This window comes from Pholcus phalangioides, unplaced genomic scaffold (assembly GCF_987345545.1).
Source record: "Pholcus phalangioides strain wild (caught in Gottingen) unplaced genomic scaffold, Ppha-v1.0 ptg000003l_1, whole genome shotgun sequence".
Taxonomy (NCBI): domain Eukaryota; kingdom Metazoa; phylum Arthropoda; class Arachnida; order Araneae; family Pholcidae; genus Pholcus; species Pholcus phalangioides.
In genome coordinates, this window is record NW_028301596.1 from 48,368,235 (window position 1) to 48,392,642 (window position 24,408).

Consider the following 24,408-nt stretch of genomic DNA (forward strand, 5'->3'; position numbering starts at 1 on the left):
CAGTGTAATTTCCTGCCTATAATAAAAGTTTTACTTATTTGAGTTTAAAGGAAAAAGTCTTTTAAACCAACTGCGACATCAGAGATTGCTATGTGGATTGCTACTCCAGTTATAGAACGTGTCAATCAAAAATAATACAATATTTCAATTTGAACGAATACAAAAAATAAGATCTCGGAGTAGGCATTCCAGTAGTAATCTGAATTATGCCTCATGCTTCGGGTTTTTCAATGGCAGCATCACAAGGTGATCCGGACTACTCCCACCCATAACACGATCACGATTGTCTATGGTGGTGACTAACGTAGACAGCAGAAAAAAATCAAAGTAGCAACATACACTGGATCACAATGTTTTCCTCTGCACATCAAACACTAATTGACTAATCAATGTTTCATTATATTTTAAGATGTCCTCTTCTGCTGTGGGATGGCGGCTTTGTTGTTTCTCGCAAGGAATTCTGTGAGACTGTGACCATTCCCTCCACCACTACTGACCACCGTATCCATCCTTCAGAAAGATTCAAAATCACAAAAGTGGTGGGCACATGGGTGAATCTGGTTCTTCAGGTTCAAGTAGTGATCTGTATCACCACAAATGAAATCTTAATGAACTGAAGGTATTGTTGGTCATGTTTTTTTAGGAAAAAAACATTGATTGTTCTACTTGCTCTTGTACTTCATCTATTACCTTAATTTATTTTTTTGTGGACAAATTTTACAAAAATAGTTATCATTATATTGATGTCAGAAAAGAAAGTGTGTAAATAATGCACAGCAGTCTATAACACTATGTAACAAAACCTTTTCTTTGCTCCAGGGTAGAAGTTGTGATTTCTGTGTTTGCTTAGCTCGAATAATCATAAAAATGATTATTCCTCTTAAACTGTGCTTTTGTAGTAAAGAGATCAATATTTGTGAATTGGTTTCACAGATTATAGGCAGGAAATTAAAGTATTCAAAACACTCTTAAAATATTCACAATCAATATTAGTGCAGAAGGTAAATAAAAAGTTATTCGATACTTCATTATCAAAAGAATCTTGAATTTCACTAACACGCTAAGTTCGACAAATTATTATTCACTTTTTGCAGTAGCATTGCTTCAGTAATTTCATAATTGTCTTTTACATAGGAAAACCACCTCGTATGAACAAAACACTAAATAACTCGGCAACCTTGAATGTGTGAAATGTGTGTATATGTGTCAGTGAGTGAAAGGCATTTTTTAAAAAAACTTTCTCTATTAAAATATATTACCTGTAGCAAATAAAAAAAAATTATAATAATGAATATTCATAGCGTAAATACAAAATAGAGGTGATAGCTACATTTCTATATTAAAAAGCATCTTAAAAAATTTTAGATTACATATTTACAATCACGTATTCAGCAAATGCAAGATGAAGCTCGCAAACATCACAATCACTGATGATCACATGATTCGGGCATATAAACAAAACACACTGAGGAAAAAAAAAGATAGCACAGAGATAAATAGATAAATTACAATAGACCCGTTTTACAATTAGCTTTAAAAAAAATCTCTTTAAGGGGCAGGGAAGATCTTTATTACTGTATTTCTTGGAATAAGCATGGCAGTTAATGGAAATTAAAAAAGGAAGGTGGGGAAACAATTATGCGTAACATAACTGCTGCATATGCGTAATTACAGAAACATGATTTTTGCTTCAGTGCTCAGATGATAATGGAGCTTTTTGTATAACTTAATGCTTTGTTAACTTAAGGAGTCTCATACCTTTTAACATGGTGAAAAACTATGCTCTAATAGAAATATTAAAAATACTCTTTAACTATCAATTTATTCCAAATTTTTTACAGGTGTTCTTGATTGTATGTGATATCCTATGTTGGTATAAAGTTTTACATATCTTTGAAAATTTACAAAAAAATAAGTATCTAAGAAATGCATCAAAAACAGCTTGCGTGCATGATAAAATGCCATGCAATCAATGTAATTGATTAAAAATAAAAGAAACTGTTCAATTCATGAAATGAATTAAAAAGTTGAGATTTCATTGACTTTTAATAAATAAAATTTAATTTTAAATAAGATCAAAATTTAAGATTAAGATGAACTATTAAAATTTAATTTTAAATAAGATTGAATCGATGAAATCTCAACCTTTTGCTTCATTTCATGAATTGAACAGTTTCCCTTATTTTAAATCAATTTTTATTCAATTACATTGATGTCATGGTATTTTATCATGTACTCAAGCTGTTTTTAATACATTTCTTTGAAAATTTACATAAAATTAAGTAACTAAGATATGTAAAACTTTATACCAGAATAGGATAGCACATACAATCAAGAACATCTTGTTGAAAATCAAAAGAAACCCTATTTCATTGGAAAAGATATGGCATTTTGAATAGGGGGTTTAGTAATTTCTAATTGCTGCTTAAAGGGTTAAACAACTAATCTGATCACAACTAAGAACTAATGCCACTCGAATGTACAGTACACACAGTCCAAGGTAAGTGATATATCAAATACATAATTATCTCAGTATGATATCTTTTGTAATACACCTAATTTTTTTGGGGCTGATTCTATATGAATCACCCTGTACTATTGAAATGTACATGCACGTCGTATAAACATTCCTCCAACAAATTTCTAACAAATTTGTGCATGCCAGAACAATATTGTGTGTGGTACTAAATCCCTGAATTGTCATGCTTATGTAAGTTGAACGCCTACTTGTGTGTGCTCTTTGTAGATAAAATTTTTTAAGTGGGGGACTGTGTGGCTTGTATTCATGCAATGTTCAGGTGCTCTCATCAATCTTCAAAATCACAAACTGGAAAAGAATTAATATTTTTATAAACGTAATTTAAATGTCAGTCTTTTGATTGTTATGGCAAGATGGATAGCAAGACCTCTTTGAAGGGAAGACAAGCTTGCACTTGCATTTTCAAGTTGTAAAAACATAGGAAACTTCAGCCATTCAACGTTCACTGAACGTTCTTTTTATCACTACAGAAAACTAATTTCAGCCATACATTAAGTCGACATTGGGGGGGGGGGGGAAGTGGTTGAACCAAAGCTTTTGCAGGTGATTAACCCTTCTGCACGGATCTCTATACGTGGTACGTCACAGATGGCTGGCGCCATTTGCTGATTGTCGTATGCTTTTCCTCTCGCTTTCTGAATATCTATGGTTAGCTTTGGCCTCTTAGAAGATGAGTCACCCTAATCATTCCCTTTGACATTTCTAAACCAGTTTGAAAGGTTAAGAGTACTTGTTGAAAAGATTGTTTCCAAAAAATAAATAAAATAAAATGGATAATTAGCAATTTTTTGTGTTACATATACTGCTCCTTTTCTATCGTCTCAGATTATAAACATGACATGTATGTGTTTCCATGACTGTTTTTTCATAGAGGCAGGTCTGTACAAAACTGGCCTTTGTGTAATGAAATGACACTGTCAATTGATTCTCATTGTTTGCAAATCTGTTTATGTTATATATTGCTACTAAACCATGTATGCACCTCACACAAGCTACAAAATTTCTAATGAATTGGTACATGCCTAACGTGAAGTTTGTTTCTGTTTGTTATGTGAAGTGCTGCCATCAATTTTTCTAACTATGAGTGAAGTGTAATGATTGAATAAATTTTATGTCACACACAGCAAGTTAATAATGGTGGATTTTTCTTGCTATTTTATAGAGATTTAAAATTAACATAAACATTGCAAGCTTTACAATTACACTTTTAAAAATTCACGAACAGCAAAGGATATTCCAAGAAATACAGTGAATACATTATAGTTTTAAATCGTGCAAACAAAAACATTTTCTGTCAAAGCATAGCTATGGAATGTCATGAAAATTTCAAGCCAAAAACATATCATTACAACATAGTTACAAAGAGAGACCAACATCATTAAAAATATTAGTTTACACAATATATATATATATACTCTCTACAGGTGGCAGATACTTTTTTGGGACAATACCACTAACAATCAGAGCATACGTATTGTATATACAACGATATTTTTAAAAAGAAAAATTATGCTTTCAACAATCTCGCAACAATCTGATTTTTTTTCCTTTGATATAAACATGATAGTACGTAACACTTGCTGCTGGATTTGAACTTGAAATATACACAAAGAGAAGAAGGGGGAAAAAAATTATGTTTGAAAAATAGTGGCACCTCTGCTTTCCTTGTTTTGGAAGACTACGTAAACTTAACTTCCAAAAGTTTCTTGTTAGAGGTATACATACGTATTTCTATGCGTGAAAAGTCTATAGGTTTAAAAAATTTCCCGATTCTATATTTAAAATATAATTTTTCTTTCTTCTTATCGCAAGAATTGGATGGCAACGCTGGAAATGTTTGTACAGTTTGTGTTCACTAAATTTTTATAATTATCTCTTTGAAAAAAAGTGCAGTAATTCTTCTTTATCATTTTTTTTTCATGCATATCATCGGCAAGCTAATGCTCCACAAGTGTCTAGCTATTCAAAACATTATGGGCTTGCTTTCCGTCATGTCCTTGACATACTGCGTGAAACGTTTTAGGAACTTTGGATATTCCCGTTTATACACAGCTCTTAACACAGATGCTGGAGCCCATCCACCCGGATTGACTGAAATTTATAAATAAAAAAAATCATGCATTAGTATACAGTTCTAGAAGTATCAGCAGTGGTATAACAGAAAATTCATGAATTTAATGTTATGATTTTGGTACACTTACTGTTAGAACAATATGTGATTCTGCAAGTTAGATTGTCCCTGGTTATCTCTTGATTCTCAGATGGTGGATCAACATACGTCTGACAGACTAGAGATACTGTCAAGATTACTCTGACACATTTTCCTGACTGAGATGAAAACAAACCTTGATTATGAATCATGCAGGGAAAAATAACATTATTTGTGATTTTGTAAATTGGCTTGAAGCATGTTTATGAATATATGGTGGTGCCTTCATTTATGAGATTCACAGTGTTCCCTCCCAACCAGATTGTCAACTCAAACCTTTGTGCATTAAATGAGTTTATTACACCCATTGAATATATACTTCACCCCTGATAAAACAATATATAATAAGGCTATAAAACATGGAAAGAATAGCTATAAAAAGTGGCAGGCAGTTAACATATATAGGTATGCAAACGTTTGGCGTTGTGAAAGAATTATGCAAATATTCCCACCAGAGGGTGTCAAAGTAATTCCCATGTCACACTTTAAAATGGTCTCAGAGACTTGTTTTGTGTATTGCACCTGTTTTTGATTGATAAAATATTGTTGATCGTTCAAAAGGCCTCTAAGATGCATTCAAAGACCTTTTATACAACTGACGGATCACACAAGTTTGATTGAGACAAGTAGTGAGAGTGGACATACCCGGGTATTGCCAGCAAATTTATTGATTTATTGTTCTGAATAAACTGTTAGGACATGCTGGAAGCTGTAGGTGAAGAACTCTTTACGCTGATTAAGCTGAAAATATGAAAACATCCTTGATTGAAAATATGAAAAAATCCTTGACTGAAAATATGAAAACATCCTTGACTGAAAATATGAAAAAATCCTAGATTGAAAATATCTGCCCATTTGTGGCTGAAAGTATTAAACCATCCTAGACTGGATCTGGATTGAAAATATCAGCTTATTTGTGGATGAAAATATCAAAGCATTCTGAACTAAAAAAAATCAAACTATTCTTGGCTGAAAATAATAGCCATTTACAACTGAAAATATGAGAAAATATCAGCCCAGTTGTGGCTGAAAATATCAAACCATTCTTGGTTGAAAAAAACAATCATCAATTAAAAATATCAGCCCATTTTTGACTGAAAATATTATACTACCCGTGACTAAAAATGTCAAATCATCCTCAGCTGAAAATATCAGACTTTTCTGAACTGAATATATCAGACCATTCTCAACTGAAAATATCATCTCATTCTTGACTGAAGGGGTACCAACCCATTCTCAACTAAATATTTTTGTTTGAACAAATCTGTTTATCTATTCACAGATGAACTAACTTATGATTGATACCGATGAAAATATCAAATCCTGTCCAACTGAAAATATCATTTGTCATGATATTTTAAAAATAATATATCAATCGAAATATATCCGATATTATCAATGAAAGCTGTAAAAGCTCAACAGTTTTTATTTCCTTTTGTTCAGCAAATCTTGCAGTCACATGTTTTACCATTCATGACTGGTAAAGTTTTCAGCATGAGACAATGCTTGCCCACGTGCAGGAAGAGTTTTTCAAGAACATCTGTGTCAATTTGTAATTCTTTCTTGGCCAGCTTACTCACCTGACATATCAGCAACTGAACACATTCAAGACCAGTTGCGATGAAAACTTCACCTGCATACAAGCATGCAGTGCAGAAACTGAAAGCCAGTTGCAGTATGCTCGGGCAAATCTGCACAGGCTGACATACAGAACCTGCATGCATCAAAGCCAGACCGTATCAGACTTGTATCCAAGCTTAATGTGGCCCAACAAGGTACTCGTGTCATTGTGCTGTTATCCACAGAAAATTATCATTCCGTTCTGATATTGTGATCACTGATACATTTCAATATAAAAATCACAGACACCAAGTTTCATTTTAATCCAAAATTTTCTTACTGGTACATTATTTTTTTAATGGGGGGAATGTGACATAATAATGATATGTATAATTTCAATGAAAACAAGTAAAATACTTACATTTGGGGAACCATCATGCTGAGTAGAGTGATTACACACAATCCAGATGTCATGAGCATCTTGATCCTCATCATTGGGTACCCTCCTTACATGTGACCAGAACAAAGCGTCACGCTGTGATGCTGGCCATACACGTTTATGAACTTGATGAAATATCAAAGTATTGGTGTCAATTTCTTCTAAAACCTTCATGTTCTCCAAAGTTGCTATAAGGTAATGAGTAAACAATCAAATAATTACTTTCTAACGTCAGTTTCATAATTCATTTATAAATAAAAATAATTCATTATCACAAGATATGCATGTATCAGGGTTGGGTTTTTAACTGACAAGTGTCAAAAACTGGTTTAAACCATCAAAAACCTACATGAGTGCTTTGGGGCCGTTCAAGTATTACGCAAGCAAATTTTTAGCCATTTTTGACCACCTCCCCCTTGTCAGCAAAATTTCGTCATCACTGCCCCCTACCTCCTAACGCATATTGGTGGGATCAGAAACATATGCAGGAGGGGGCCATAAGGGGCCCCCCCTCCCACAGACAAAAAAAATATTTTTTTTTTTGCAAAAAATATTTTTAAAAAATTAAAATTTCGAAAGAAAATACCTTTATATGTGTTATCATTAGAGCCCGGATTATATGCAAATGCCTATGTGCATATTTTGACCGTTTTTATCATTAATGCATATAAATGCATAAAATCAAAGAATTTTCAGTATAAGTATATATTTTGAAGGTTTATTTAACTCACTCAATTTTTTTTTTATAATTTTTCAAATAAATATTGTTCATATAAATAATATTGTTCAAATAAATAATATTGTTCAAATAAATATTTTTATAATATCGATTTTTTTTTCCCGCAGGTGAAATTTAGTGAATTAATACATATTTATAAAGTATTTTACGAATATTAGCCGTTTTATTGTAAGGCTATTTCTAGAGATATGTCAAGTGTTAAATTCTTTTCAGAAATAGTGTCGAAATTTTTTTTTACTGGTATTTTTGTTATTGAGCAACTACAACAAACTAAAAATAGAAAAGATGCATTTTAAAAACACATCTGCTTTTTTTTGCATGGTAATTTTTTTAATGCATATTTTCTCATTTTTTGTACATACTTTGGAATTTTTGACTTTTTCAAGATTTCTAGTGCATATTCTGGAGTATTAAATGCATATTTTGGGATTTTCACTGTATATTTTGGGATTTTCACTGTATATTTTGGCATTTTAAGTGCATATTTTGAATTTTTAAGTGCATATTTTGAATTTTTAAGTGCATATTTTGAATTTTTAAGTGCATATTTTGAATTTTTAAGTGCATATTTTGAATTTTTAAGTGCATATTTTGAATTTTTAAGTGCATATTTTGAATTTTTAAGTGCATATTTTTGCATTGTTAAGTGCATATTTTTGCATTGTTAAGTGCATATTTACGTATTTTTAGAGCATATTTTGGCACTTTTTTAGTGCATATAATCCGGGCTCTAGTTATTATAATCAATTTCTGTTAATTTCAATGCTATTTGAAGGGTAAGAACTCAAAATTTCTATTTAAGAAATTCATTGCGACCCACCCTTTAAGCACCATATGGTAAACCCTTGACATGCAGCCCAAATGTGGCCCTGAAGGTTATCTGATGTGGCTTGCTCCCCTCAAACCCAATTTTGTAAAAATGAACTAAGCTGCACATTTACAAATCGCTTAAATGACCCGTGGCATAATTCCAGAGCATTTAAGTGGCCCGTGGCACATTTTCAGATCACTGAAGTAAGCCTCAAAGATCACTTTCACATTTAAAGATCACCTAAGTAACATATGACAGTTACAGAATACTTAAATGATCCATGGCACATTTTTTTTATTCCCTTGAGTGACACATGGCACAGTTTTAGAGCAATTAAGCGACCCCAGTGCAGTTCTACATCACTCCCAGAACATTCCCAGATTACTTAAGTGATCCATGGCATAATTACAGATCACTTGAGTGATGTGTGGCACAGTTCCAGAGCACTTAAGCAGCCCGGGAACATTTCCAGAGCACTTGAAGGATCAGTGAAACATTTAGAGACCACTGAAGTGGCTCTGTAGGAGACTTATCAATAGGGAGAATGTTAGTTCAGGTGCCCAATAACTCAATAACTATCGAAAGGTTTTTTTTGTTTTTGGCGCACCGAATAAGATGCCATTAAGAATATTTCATATCTTCATAAAGGTGTGGTTGATGACGTAAGCATCATTCAAAGCCCCCCCCCCCCCATCATCAAAAGTCAGCAAATCAGAACCCCCCCCCCCACATCGATGCTGACGTAACACCTAAATGACCGCTTTCGGATAATATTTTGAACACAATAAGTATATAACATGAGGAAAGAGAGGGAGAAACTCACTCTATTTTGCATGTTACATTTCATTTTTAATTTAATTAATTATTGTAATTTGCAATTTTTGTAACCCAGGTCAATAAGATACTCGCTTAAAGTACCAAAGTATGATGTTTTGACATATCTCGAGTTTGATACCCGATTTGTCTTTGTCAGAAGACTTTCCTGACACAGGGGTACAACAGAAATGGCGACATGACTGCAGAAAAAATTGCTACAGCAGGGAGCTATTTTTAAAGTTTCTACTGACTTTTTGCCCACCCTGTATGTATATTCAAAAAGTATCATAATCAACATCAAACTGCTCTATTTTAACTCTTTGTGGGATTTAAAAAATAAATAAATTTTAGTTTAAGTAAAAAAATTCATTTTTTTAGAACAGTATGATAGGTTGCTAAAAATGAGTCAAGAATTGCATTATTAAAAAACCTGAGCCCTGAGGTGACTACATCACGTGGCATGCAAAATTAAACTTGTAGCCGTTGCGGTGATCGAGTGGTCATAGTGACGGACTCGCATCGCGAGGATCCAGGTTCGAACCCAACCGGAACCACAGTGGTAGTCGGGTGAAGTTGAGTTTTCTGTGGTTCCTAACTTCAAGGCGCGAATGCGAGCCGATCTTCATGTTAAAAAGTCTCGCCACAGAGAGCAACAGGCCTACAATGTTACAGATATTCAATCATTATACTTCACTCACTATTTGAAGTATAGATGGCAGCACTGAAATATCAGACACAACACTAATTACACACTCAGACTGTTAGGTACACTCACTTTGTTCCAGACTCTGCCACGAAGCTGGGCTGAAAGAGATCTCGGAAACGGGATAAGTCTGGTGGCAGAGCCCCTGCCGTTCATTCATTGTCCTCATGTAAATTATCACTAAATAAAAAGTTTTTCCACCCATTATTGGCTTGTCATTTCTGCATCTTTGTTTATCCTCCAGCTGATCAGGTTGGGGTTTCTGGTCATACATTCCTATGTAATTCTGTTTTTGTGTATTCTACCTCCCCTAAAAGTTTATACGCTGAGTTTAGAATCACCCTGTATATATATAAAATAATATGTCCTGACTGATTCATCATAGCGAAGCCAAAACCACACTATAATTATGAAATTGAGTCAGTAGTTTCATTTTGTGATACAATCATGCACTAAGTATTTTTTTAAAAATTCGACCTCTACGGAGGGTGTCATAAATGCGTTCAAAGATTATAGAGAAATCACGTGGAGTGGAGCCGAAACTTCTGTACTTACAAATGCAGGGGTGGGAAGTCCATTTCGGAGCAGCATAATATAGGATTCAGAGCAGTTTTGAAGCAGATATTTTTATAAATTGGAGCAGCAAAATTAACTTATAAGAATATTTCCGTTATCTCCCCCCCCCCCAATTTTCAAAATACAACAATTGCACTGTCTTTTGTTATCAAACATCTTTTCATCAGCTTGTTTTTTGTTTTTGGTGTTTCAGGCTTTTGACACCTTGTTTGAAAGAGCAGCTGCTATAAAATTTTTCACACCAGTCTATTTAAGATGACACACTTTTTGCTTACTGAGGGCAGTATTTGCTGTTTGGAACAGCAGCAGTTTAAATAAGTTTAAATTTTTTTATAAGTTTTCAATTTTTTATACTCGGAAAGAAATTGTTGCAAAATGGAAGAGAATTTCGGAAGATTCAACACGATGTTTGGCGATTCAGTACTCGTTATTTAGCAATATGAGCGATTTAACACATTATTTGGCAACATTGGCGATTTAGCACTCGTTATTAGGCAAAGCTGCAAATTAGCATTCATAATTTTGTGGGCTTGCTCTTTTACTCGCGGAATGAAAATTTTTTTCCCAAAACATCCGTATTTGATGTAATGATGAATGATGATCGACTATAGTAATTTCTGCTGCTTGCAGTGGCAACCTTTGTCCTTTTTTTAGAAAACGGAAATTGAATCACATTTGCACTTTAAAGCTGAAAGACCATTGCAAACCATTTTCAGCTGCACGATCACGGTTATTATCGGAGTTTTACGACGGAAAGCCTGATGAGGGGCCGATAGTTTAAATAAAGGGCTGCAGTTATCTCAATCTGATTTTTGGGGTCAAAGTCGAGAGCAGGAACTTGACGGGAAAATTTAGAAATTGATTCAAAAATATATATATCCGTTATCTTCTAATTTTGCAAACTTTCTGGATTTCCGGCAACTCTTTCAATGGGAGACCAGATGGATTATTAGTTCAACATGCTTGTAGTACTTTCAAAAAAAATAAAAAACTGTCAAATATAAAAAAAATCTCTGTAGTGCTTACAAAGCGTGAAAAGCACACATCATTAGCCCACGAGTTTTTCCCCAACACTGTACTTTACAGTGTAGTGAAACTACTTCTCAACAGAGACCACTATTTCTTCAAGGTCAGGAGATAGCACAACCACAGCAGATGGAAGGAGGTGGTTCTGAAGAGTGCAGGAGTAACCTTTCCGAAATTCCGAACATACCGTGGCAAAATTTGATATTTCGGCTATTTGAAATAGAAAAATTCGAAAATACACTATTGGAGCAGGATGGCCCATGATGTTGATTTTGGATGTTGATGTTGAAATAATTATACCAGAAATTGTTTTTTTGTAAATGTTTCAAGCAATGAAAAAAAAAACTGATTTATATTTCATAATATAAACCATAGTTTCCCAAACTTTTTTGTTCCATCGCCCCCTTCTTCACAAACCTTTTTCTCTAATCGCCCCCAACCCAAGCAAACCCATAGGATCCTATGCTATATCCATAGCTTCTATCGCCCCCTGGACCATTCCATCGCCCACCAGGGGGCGATATTGCCCACTTTGGTTGGGAAACACTGATATAAACAAAATTAGTAGAAAAATTTAAATTATTTAAAAAAGAATATTCTTGATTGTTCTTCATTTTTTACATCCAAGAGAATATTCTCATTCTCTGATAATATTTTCTCTAGAACTCACCTCACATCTCTAATGTGAGCAAAGCTGCGGTAACAGCCACTATATATATAATTGAAAGAAACATCAAAAATACATTAGTATTTCTATTAAGTAATATAAATCTGATCACACAATGCATGACTCACTTTCCCAATCAAAACGAACTTCAGGCATGAAAAAGTAATGACACATTTCATGTCCAGTTACTCCCTGTGGAATAAACGAAGAAAAAAAAATTTAACAATTGATAAACAAGATAAAAATTACATAAAAGAGCCAGAAGTTAATTTAATGTAAAAAAAACAAACAAACCAATACTCCCAGCTTATGTAAATGAATTTCCCCCAGTTACCACTGTCCTATTACAAAACCTCAGAAGAAATGGGAACTCAAATGATTTATTCCACAACCGCCAGCCACGATTCCTTCAAAAGATTAAGTATATGTTGATCTATTTCACATTACTGAATTGATAAGAAAGAGCAAAGGACTTCCTTTTGGAAACCCTGCTTGCCTAAACACACAAGAAAGTAAAACAATCATTCACGGGCTTGTCAGATGTGAATGAGCCCATGGGTTATCTGGAAAAGGCTTAAATCAAACAATGGCTCTTAGACTATTGTACACGTGGGCTACTATGGCCCAAAATAATAAAAATAAAACATACTCTAATTACTGTAGAAAAAAATTTCGGAATTACTTTTTGTAGTTTTTTCTAAGTAGGGGGTACTAAGCAAGGCAACTGAGTGCATTGGTTAGTTCACGAATGGCGAATAGGCAGCGACAGTGGGGATGTGGTAGGTTGTGATTGTACATGGTTTTTGTCATCTCTCAAACTTTTAACTGTAGGGGTTGTAGTCCAGCTTGTCTAGTTAGTTATGTGACTAATTAGAAATACGATTTAATGCTTTTAACTGTAGTATATGATTAAAATTTTATTTAATATTTCACTTTTTTCTGAAAACATGAATTGAAAATTCAAACTATCCTATGGCGCTTTCAAAAATATGTCCTACTTTGTATTACTAAGTATTTTGGTATTACTTGTACCAAGTATTTCGATGGGCCAAAGTAGGTCATATTTTTGTAACCCTTTATTATGAATTGAATAATTATGTTTATCTATATATATATATATATAAAAATATAAAACGAATGTATGTCTGTCTGTTTATCCTTTATACATTACTACATCATTCAGAAATCTTCAAACTGCAGCTAACTTTAAAATCACTCAAAGCACCATTAAAAACAAACTTAAAAATTCATTTTCTAGCAAACCAGGTCATCCCAAGCGGTTTTTAGTGCAGACAAAGAAATAACATTTGCTAGTCAAATTGACAAAATGTGTGATTATGAGTTCCTAATAATTACGCCTGTTGAAAGAGGTATGTATTAATCTATTTGTAAGACAAATTGTTAACTGAACATTTAAAAAAAAATGTAAATATTGCTATTTTTATGATCAATACAAGTTGAAATATAAGTTTTAATTCAAAAATATAAGTTTTATTATGAGCAAGACCCAGATGTTGTGGATCTAAATGCCCAGAAACCTCGAAAAGAAATTCCTAAAAATGAAAAAATATGTATCAGAAGAACAATACAAAGTTCTTGAAAATCAGTTATGTCTAATGAAAATGTTTCAAGAACAAAATCAGATTTTTTTCTTTCATTTTTTCCTCCATACCTCTTAAAATTACCAATAGAATTTTCCTAATAAAAAAAAATTTAATTTATGAATGGGGGTATGTAATCTGAAAGAGGAAATATATAAACATGTACCATGGAAATGTATTTATGTACTTAAAGAATAAAAAATATGTATATTCAAACTTCTCACCTTTTTAAAGGTTTAGATGTTATAGGGACATATTAAAAAAAAACTGATTCGCTGCAGTTAGACCCTCTTCAATCTTGAAATTTTCCATCGAGACAGCAGAAATTTTTCTGACGATAACAAGTCCATTGTTTTTTTTGATCACTGTCAAATTTTGCTATTCAGATTGGCCTACCCCCACCTTTGGCACAGAAAGACCAGACACACCACAATGCTAATATTCTGTTGAACTTCTAACGTATAGGAGGCATGCTGGAAAACCACCTTTGGCACAGCTAAGAACTTCTACAGGATAGTGCAAACCACAAAATACTGAAGTTTGATCTTATGTACTCCAACTTTCCTTTAATATTCCCGTGGCAAAACAAAGTTTGTGAAATTTTAATGCATGCAGCACTTCCTTATCAAATTCTTTAGTATGGATTTAACTATTTGAAAATTTCACTATAGAATATGCAAGCATTTAGCCATGTTCCCCATCATAATAACAGACTTTGGAGGCAGAGCTAATGTAAGAGCTTTGGCTTCAAAAGCTTCTAAATGATATGAGATTTCACAAAAACCTTTTCACATTGGAAAGATGGGTAACGTTTGAATAGCGTGATCAAATTTCTTCACAAATGCTATGCAGCTACATGTACAGCTTTTGGATAGACAATTCTGATTGCTCACCCTGCTTTTATAATATATGGAGTAGCATTGATCAAGAAAAGTAAACTATTATTGTGCTCCACACCATTTGGCCACTAAACATTTATGCTTTTGTCAAAAAGTTAACAGATAGTGGAATGTGGTTGGCACTTTCCTCTAGAATCTCAAGAAACTTTTTCCTGGATGATCCGGCTCGAGAATTCCTATGATGACAATTAGCAACAGGGCGGGCTTCGACATCAGTTTTTTTATCTATTGAAACAAAAAGGTTTTTTGCCTGCTATGTAAATCTTACTTGTCCATCATTTCAATAAAACAATCACTCATAATTTTTTCACAGAGTTGATTCATCGGGTGTGCAATGTCTGGTGTATTTCTCCAAGAAGTCCCTAAACTTTGAATTGTTCAGCTTTTCAAAAGGTATGTCAGCTGATATTAACGTCACACATTTCCTCGAAGAAGGATGTCTTCTTTGAGGAAGATGATGTAGACTGCTTACGCTGTTCAAAGAGGAGTTGAGATGATTGAGACTTTTTCTTGAGTGCTCAATTACCTTTTTATGCTTATTCCTTCCAATGTGCTGTGCGACAGTAAATTTATTTTCAGCTGCAACTTTATTTTCACACTCTTTGCAAAGCAAAATAATCCGATCAGTAGAAAAAACATCCTCCCAAATTCTTTAACTAGCTTTTGCAAGAGACAAAATTTAGATGTTTGCTTTTGACCATTATTCAAAATTCAGCAATCCTTGTTCAGCACAAAAACTTAAGAAAATTTTCAAGTGATCGTCTCTTTTTCTCTAATTTATCTCTTGGAAAAAATATGTTGCTTCTCAAGAGACACCTATCGTGAGGTCAGAGCCATTTCCAAGTAGTGGGCTATGTTTTTCATTTCCTATCAATGTATTAATTTATAATCTAACACTTCTTTTCCTTTGCTTTCGCTTGCCGATGAACTGCTTAGCTGACTTCTTAACCTTGGCGAAAGACTTTTGAAGTTCATATAACAATGCAATTTGTTGTATTTTTCCCTCTGTGACTGCAGCCAAATTATAAACATGCTCACTTTTGTCTAGTTCCCACATTTGGACAAAGATATTTTTTTTGTAATGTGTACTTTGCTTTTTGTTTAAATAGAATTCGTTTATCATGACCGAAGTCATAGTTTGCTTAAAAAGTGGTTTGATTCAAGCATTTCATAAATATTTTCGATAATATTACTCAATGTAATCAGCACACACATATATTCAATTTCTTTCACCTTTTATAATTTGAAATTTTTTTTAGGAAAGTGAAAAATATCCTAAAAATGCCAAAAGATGCCCCAAAACATGAATAAATGCCCTTAAAGTGAAAAAGGTCCAAAAAATGCAAATGCCATCAACAACTGTGTCCTGATTATGAGCCTAGGTTCAAGAAATACCCTAGCTTTTCATTTAATGCTTTAAGATAGAAAAAGGTGAAGTGGGCCAAAGTTACTCACACACAAGGGTAACATTGGCCCAAAATGCCTTTTTTTTAATTAGCTTAAATTTAAAAATTTTTGTTTATTATTTACATATACCTAATATAAGATAACCACCTATCACCATATAAAAGAATACCAGAACTTAAAAGTAGTAATAAAATTGGGTTTATTGGAAAGTGAATTTGAAATTTTTAAAAAATGGCCCAAAGTAGTCTGAGTTTATGGTATTGAAGATTTTCATTAATATGAATATGACATGAATGTCGCTCTCCACTTGTTAATACAAGATATACAGAAGACTGGATGTTGTGAAGATATTTATTATTTGTTGTTAATAATTTGATGTTAATTTTTTAAGGAAGGAAAAAAAACTCATCTCTGCCTCTACTGGGATTTCGGCACATATTACGCTCTAGCGAAGGAAAATCTATCTCCTCTGTAGCTTAATGGTCAGAGCACTCGTCCAGCAATCGAGGGACCTGGGTTCGACTCCCGGTAGAGGCAGAGATGAGTTTTTTCCTTCCTTAAAAAATTAACATCTCAAATAATAAATATCTTCACAACATCCAGTCTTCTGTATATCTTGAATATGAATATGCATACAATATTTTTATTTTTTAATTTGGTCTTTCATGAATTAAAATAAAAGGAACTAAAAAAAATGCTTTGGCTTGACCCCTGAACCCATTAGTTGTGATCATGTGATGCTTGGCAACCAATGAAATGCACAAAGCCTCTTATAGGCTAGTCGTCATCGAGGAACCTTTGGGATACATATTACTCATATTGCAAGATTTTGGTAGAATTTTGCTTGTCTTGAAAAACACTTTGTAACTAATAATTTGAAGTTTTAGTATACCTTATATATCAATGATATAATTATTTTATAAAACTTATAAATATTATAATGTATTGGGCTAAAAAACATGATCAGACAATTTTGACAGGGGACTTGGTAACACCAAAACACACAAACATAAAGACAGTGATTATCTTCATATTTTTATACAAATCACAGAAAATAGAATAGTGGATGCTCATTAGTAAAACCTTATTGATGACTTGAAAAAAAAATTAATACCTTGACAGTATGTACAGCTTTCAGAGGATCACAGACTATTCCAGCTTCCTCAACTTCTCTTCTATACATTCTCATTTCTCCATCTTCAGCAAATAGCTGCCAACCTCCTTCCCCAACACCCATCTTTGCATATTTCAGCTGCTCCATGGTAACATGCTGAATCTGAAATTATGATATATATATATATATATATATTTTTTTTTTTTTTAATGTAAATTTGAAATTAAATATAGTGAAACACAACCTATATTTTGTGGGAATTTCTTATACTTTTGGCTAGTCAAATGTTCAAATTTTAGGGGCCAACAATGTGCAACTCATCCCAATTATAACACATTTTGGCTGCATTTTGTATAATATTTAAAAAAATATTATACAAAATGCCAATCCAACAAAGTCCCACCCCTTAATGGGCACAGTGGTTGAAATTGTCAATTAAAGGTAGAAAGTATTTGCAAAATGTGGCTTAAAAGTAAAAATAAGGAAAGGCAACTCTACTCGAAGTGAAAAACTTAAAAAAAAAAAATCAGAGAGATGGAAATGATTGGTATGAAAACTTGTTCTACCTCAGGCCACAGTTGGTGCTTTGATAATGCAGGTGATGGATCTGGTTGAATGGCATCATTGATTCGACTTCTAATCAACCTCTGAAAATTTAGACCAGAAAAAAAATCGCACTTAAGAAATGCCAATTGAAGAGCAATTATCAACCAGACATTGGTATTAACAAATTAACTCAAATTAAAATAAAATTCTTAAATAAAAATGCCTGAAAATACCTGACAATTACTGTATAAATATATTCTTCAAAGCTAGCTTATAACAATGTTTTTTTCCATATAAAAAAATTACTATATCGTCCCCTCTTGCTAGAAGCACGAATGGCAAATTTTCACTTTTTTTTATTAGCTGGTTGGATACCTTATTTTGCTTTTTTTTTTCCAAGGACATCACACATTCATGCTTCTAGCATGATGGGGGACGATATATTATTTACAGCACACATTGACTAATTTTTTTCCAACAGAATTTTCTGTAAATTCAAAAATTCACAGTTTCTTATAGAAATGTTAAATTATTTCTGAGAATAAAACAAGGTTAAACATTTTCTGAATCTTACAAGTTTCATTTTATTTTGTGAAAATCAAGAAAAACATCATTCGCACAAAAGAAATTAAATAAATGATAATGAGGGGGGAAACACATCACCTAAATTATTTCATATTCACACAGAATTTGGTAAAAGTAGAAAGGTTGAAATGTAATGAATTTCTTATTTGCCTTTTTTTTAGAAATGAAATTCATATGCAAGAATCTTTTTTTTTTATTTTCCTGCATGCAATTAATTAAATATAGTAATGAAATAATGAATTTATTGAAAATGACAAACAATTACAAACACGGGAAAACAAGGGCTGTGACCTTTCATTTATTTTTTTTTGTTTCTTCCACTGCTGTGTTGGGTGAAAGGTCAGAAATAAATAGAAGAGCATGACTAAATAGCCCGGTAAGTTCGTTTTCTAGCCGTGAAAGCCCACACTAATGAATTATATACACAATAATTTTTTTTCTTTGTATTTCATTGTTCGGAACTACTTGAATCAGGAAGGGGGGGGGGGAGAATTATAGGAAGTAATTTAACAGTAATAAGAAAAATATCTGATAAGAACAGTCACAAGCAATTTTAGATGCCTTCATTTCATAAAATTATTAATTTTCATATTAAAAAATCAATATTGAGTTTAAAATTCAGAAACAAAGAATACTTCAAAGTTATGCAATAGGTGGAACCAACAAAATAATGACAATGTTTAAGTTAAATTTGCTTGAGTCTGGGTTAAATTTTACATACGAATTAGGGATCATCATTTTCGAAAAAAAGTCTTTTGGAGAAAAACTAATTTAAACTGCATTATGTTATTTTTAGTTATTTTTATCATCAATTATTTTTACATTAAAAAAAAATCAATAATTATTATTGAAAGAAAAAATATATTTTGATGTTAATGAATTCCCAAAATGTTTAAGAGACTAGTCTGATAGCAATGTCTTCAAAAAATTCTTTACATAAAATTTCTTCATAGCCAGACAACAATTTATTTTCTATTATTATTTCTTGCCTTGACTATCTCCAGTTATTGCAATCAGTGCGCTCCAAAACATATGAAAATGAATGTCATGTTTAGTGATCTTTTTGACGTTTGACAACACCTTGGTCCATCTAAAGATTCAAGCTGCTTACATTAAAGTCGGGTATTTTTGAAGTTAGAGTTTGTTTCCTTCCACAGAGACAAAAAAAGAAGTCTGTTGAAATTCAAATGGCAGGTACATAAATAGGTACATTGTGAATAATTAACATAATTTCAGATGTGCCATTTGACATTTGAAATCCAGAAATCCGGAGATTCTCCCGAGGGGGGTACCCCCCCCCCCTCTTCCTCGACACTCATAGACTCGATCAAAAAAAAAAAAATTCGAAATTTTTTTTTTTTTTTAATAAATTAAGAAAAAGTTACATTCTTCCCCCCCCCCAAGGCACGTTCTGCATTGCCCCTGAGAAGAATATAATTCTATGCCAGTCTTTCCATGCAGAATAGAGAAATCACATCTACATACTGTTCATAAAGTATGTGTTTCCTTTCGTGGATGCTATTAGTGATGGGTATATGAATTCTTAAAAACTTTATATTTAGCTGTAAAGTTTTATATTTTCTTTCTGAAGATGTTTAATCGGAAGAAACGATTTAAAAAAATTCAAATTACAAAGCTGAGGACGAAAAAACGTGTTTACCACGCGGCTGTTAACGGAATACAATAACGATTATACAGGAATTTCGGCAACGAAGGGCATGCCCCTGATAAATGATTGCCGATAAATGCTACGAAAACAAAGTCGCGTCTTTGTCAGTTGCTTAAATGCGGTCACAAAGACTTTTTTTACGGCTGCTCGATGGAAATGACTACGGCTGTCCTCTACGGGTGTTTTCCCTAACGACGACGGTAATTATTGACGCCACGACAACGTGAAATCTAATTTTCTGCCAAAATCCGGACAAATTTTAACAAATCCGGAGAGCGGGAGGAAGGATGAAAAATCCAGAGTCTCCCGTCTAAATCGGGAGAGTTGGCAGGTCTGTAATTTTAACCAATTTTTTTTCAGACTGGTACTAATTAACGTTTACCTTTAAAAGTAGTGACATTCTTTAAAAATAGAAGATTTCGCACAAGCTCTTATAAAAATCAGCTTAGCTTGGCTATCCATCTTAGTAATATTCTCATAATGTTTATGAAATATAACTCTTTAATTCAAGAACTAAGCATTTTGCATAAAATAATCATGTAATCCCAAATTTCACATAAAGAATTGCTAGACATGGAAAAGACACAATAATTATAATTACTACATAATACAATCATTTAGTTTATGCGAATAAGGTGTTCAGGTAACTAAAAACCCAAGGAACATCTTTATAGCTGAAAATGTTTCTTTTCATTTAATCTATCAAATTCAAGCATAATACCTTATCTTCATCCTGTTGTTCATTTTTGTCGAGTGCAGCATCCACTGCATCAAAGAATTCCTCTTCTTTGATAATTGAATGTGGACCTTCCTGCAAATGAAATGAAAAATTTATTGGAATTAAACATTATTACTGAAAGAAATATTCAAAATCCAAAACTATAATTTTTTTATATCAAGATAACAAAAATTCATTTTAGACTAATTTTTTTCTGTCATTTGCTTGGTTTTATTAACACAAAACAAAAGAACTAGTTAAATAACAAATAAAATGTTTTTCTTGCATTTTTTTAAAAGCACTGTGAAAGTTTAAAAATTAATTGCCCTGCAAAATTAGCAATGCATTCCCTCTAATGCAGGGCTACCACTCAAAAAAATTAGAAAAAGTAGGATACCCCCCCCCCCCAGACACCATAATCATAGCATAATTAAAAAAAAATTTAATATTTTATTTTTTCATAGCACTGTTTCAGTATTTTATAAGATTGACTCAAGCCAAATCAAAATGACAGAAATGACTTGGTTACAAAAACAATTTTTGGCCAAAACACAGATAATTCTTTTCTGTGTCTCTCACAGTATATATTGCATTCCTTTTGGAGGCTTCCACGGTCGAGTCTGTCAACTCGCTTCGACAATGCAAAGCAAATTATGAGAGCATAGAAGATTTTTAAGAATTATGCTCTTTCGAGACCACTTCAAAAGCACAGTGAAAAATGTGTGAATTACAAGGTCCGATGTAAGATCAAAGTCAAGGTGAACTGCATGGTTTTAATGTGTTTTCCATTCTTTTTTTTAAAGGCATTTTTTTACATTTTACTGTTCAATGCTAGTGTAATCGTTTTTCACAAATAAAGCCCATTTGTTTCTAGCACTTTGCTGAGCATTGTAAATACTACTTATCTCTCTTCATGCCTTAAAAATACAGAAGACAACTGAATACTATTGGGTAGCATCAGAATCACAGAACCTAGAATAGGCCTATGTATGTAACTGCTTTGTAATGCAAACGTGTTGTTTCATCTATTTGCACCATAATTTTGAATGATGAATGTTAGTTACTGTCCAAGACCATGAAGTAATAGATACAAAATTATTTTTCCCATCCAGACAGAAGTTTTTAATGACTACTTTACTTGCTGAACCCTCAAACTAAGCAAATGAAAAATTAATAAACTAAATGGTCTGCATACACCCCTCAAATAACCTTAAAAAGATATAATTTCTGCTTTGGCAAAATCATTAATTGCAATCTACAAAATTTGTAATATTTGGCAATATATCTATGATTTCCTCCTGAATTAAAATCAATTACACAAATTTTGGTGGATAGGATTTGGTAAAAAAGTATGACAAATCGAGAAAGTAGGACAAAAGGATATTTTACCAAAAAATAGGAAAAGTAGGACGAGTGGGAGCCCTGCCTTTACTGCTCTGTACAATTATTTTTCAACAGATCAGAAGACGTAGATTATTATAAGCACATAACATAGACTTTTACTCTATTTTAAAAATTAACCAAGCATTTAATATGCTTAGTATGCATATATAGAGCCAATATATTATTTTCAGCATACTGTGTGCCATCAATTTCTTACCCAGGTCTTTGTTTTCCTCAACCGTTAGTTGAAGACAAACACATCCAATCACAAAATGTTTTAGATCAGTGGTTCTTAACCAGGGGTGCAGCAAAGGATTTTTAGTGGAGCAAGATGGGAATTTTTTTAACATTGACAGAGAGACTGATTTTGCAGGAAAATTGAAATGAAGAATTGAATTGATTTTTTCAATTCTTTAAAAAATATGAATCATACTAAAATTTTGACACCACATCTCTTAACTTTTGCTTGGAGAAATGTGTCACATGAAATTCGTGTTACAAAAGTTTATTTTTCGCCTAGAATATTTTGTAGTTTGTTTAAATTCCTACCTTGTTTTATTTTAGATTTGATACTGTTGCGTGTGTGATTCAGGAAAAATGTCAAAAAATTTATCAAGTGATAAAAATATATATATAAATGTAATATTGCTGTTCCAGCTGGAATCAATAACGGAAAAACAAGTCATTGAATCTTTTTCTCTTAAAATTTCATAAAAGAATTTATAAAAATTAATGTAATTATTTACAAAAAAAATTGAATTTCACAACAAATAGAAAACACATTATCCAAGGGGGTGTGGGAAGGTAAACCGTACTGCACTGGGAGTGCGAGATGGAAAAAAAAAAGGTTAGAAACTAGTTCTGGACGAAGTAAATAACCATATCATGGGAATTTCATATAAACAAATCCTAGAAAAAAAATTCCTGAAGTAATATGCCAAACAAACCATACACAATATTTATAATTTAAAAACTTGAATTTTTTTGATTCTCCGGTACTTGAATGTCATTTTTTTAGTTGTCATTGAGTGACCAAAGCAAAAAATATTCATCATATAGCCATGAAACTTATTTTGTTACATATTGCTGAAAGGCCAAATTTCTTCAAGGTATTAACTATTGAAACTGACAGAATTTTTCATAAACTATTTTGTTTAACCTTGTCAGTTCTGGCCTCACCTGTAAGAAACAGTAGAGAGCACTTAAAAAAATTCATTTGGGGTAAGGTCAGGATTACACTATAACACTACAAAAGCTTCAGAAAAGTTCTTTTATAAAACTTAAATGTAATCAGTAAGCACATCGTTTACGTTCAAGTGAATGTAATTAATAGGATTATTGGTTGTTTCTTTTAGGTTTTGTAAAAAAATTTATCAAACTTTTATAGTGTAATCCCAACCTAAGGGGGGAAGCTAACCCTTAAATGCGTAATTTATTTTTTGAGCTAATAATTGTTTTCATAGTTACTGACACGTATAAAAAAGCTAGAAAAATCATTAAAAGAAATCTATTTTGAATTGCACTGTTTATAGAGCACTGTAATCAGGCCTTAAAAAGGACACACAGAGCCTCAAAAAGCACATATAAAACAAATATACTGAAGTAATATTACTTTCCAAATATATAACTACCTTCTCTATGATTGAAACAATAGTAAGAAAAGAAAAATTTGGGTTGAAAACATCAAGATTAAAAAATAATAAATGCAAACAAAACATTTTAATAAATTGGTGCGATCAGCCACACATGCTTTACAACAAATGAAGAGTTTTTATCGTTAATTGGGACATTTACCAGCAAATTCAAAATATAAAACGGAAAGATATGACCTCACCTTATGTACAAAGGTGATTCTGAATTTTTATCTTTAAACTGAATACAGTAATGAATGTTTAACGGACCATCTGCACATATGCAAAACTATGTATTTAATGGTTAAGTACCACAATATGAATATTTCCTTATTCAAAACATTTTTGCAATTAAAGGTTCTTGTATGCGGCCAGTGGTTGACAAGAGAAAGAAGCCTGAGTAAGGACTTTCAGGACACGCTGTATTTCATGCACTTATATGCTCCCTCAGAAAGGAGCAAAATCTGTTATTAGTTGCCGAAGTGAAACTAAATAACTATACTTATTTTTTACTAATATATATAGGAATTACTTCATAGTCTGGACTACCAATAACTACAGTTCTTGCAGAACTTGCTTCAGAAAGAACTTGTTTATATGCTTCCTCTACTTTTTTCCGCTTTTCACATTCCTGAAAAACAAGACAGTGAGGAAACGTTACTTCATGAAATAGCTAATTTTAATGATTTACAAAAATGCTTTTCACAGAATTTATTTCATAGCACAAATAAATTGACTAATACAGTTCTGGAGCAAACTAAAGAAAAAAA

At 32.5% G+C, this 24,408-nt stretch overlaps 1 protein-coding gene and 1 non-coding gene across 2 annotated transcripts in view; one reads left to right on the forward strand and one right to left on the reverse strand.

The window, feature by feature from the left end:
* Nucleotides 1-3,051: 3,051 nt before the first annotated feature.
* cert (ceramide transfer protein) overlaps nucleotides 3,052-24,408 on the reverse strand; it is a 34,007-nt gene continuing 12,650 nt past the window's right edge. The window contains exons 6-13 of the mRNA XM_089249661.1: nucleotides 24,171-24,269; nucleotides 20,628-20,717; nucleotides 17,673-17,753; nucleotides 17,107-17,268; nucleotides 12,214-12,277; nucleotides 6,730-6,935; nucleotides 4,741-4,867; nucleotides 3,052-4,630 (exon numbers count right to left, since the gene is read on the reverse strand). Coding sequence (XP_089105787.1) covers nucleotides 4,503-4,630; nucleotides 4,741-4,867; nucleotides 6,730-6,935; nucleotides 12,214-12,277; nucleotides 17,107-17,268; nucleotides 17,673-17,753; nucleotides 20,628-20,717; nucleotides 24,171-24,269 — 957 coding nt within the window. The 3' untranslated portion in view covers nucleotides 3,052-4,502. The remainder of the gene's footprint in view (nucleotides 4,631-4,740; nucleotides 4,868-6,729; nucleotides 6,936-12,213; nucleotides 12,278-17,106; nucleotides 17,269-17,672; nucleotides 17,754-20,627; nucleotides 20,718-24,170; nucleotides 24,270-24,408) is intronic.
* On the forward strand, nucleotides 16,458-16,529 carry TRNAA-AGC (transfer RNA alanine (anticodon AGC)). The gene has a single exon. It is a non-coding gene; the product is annotated as a tRNA-Ala (tRNA).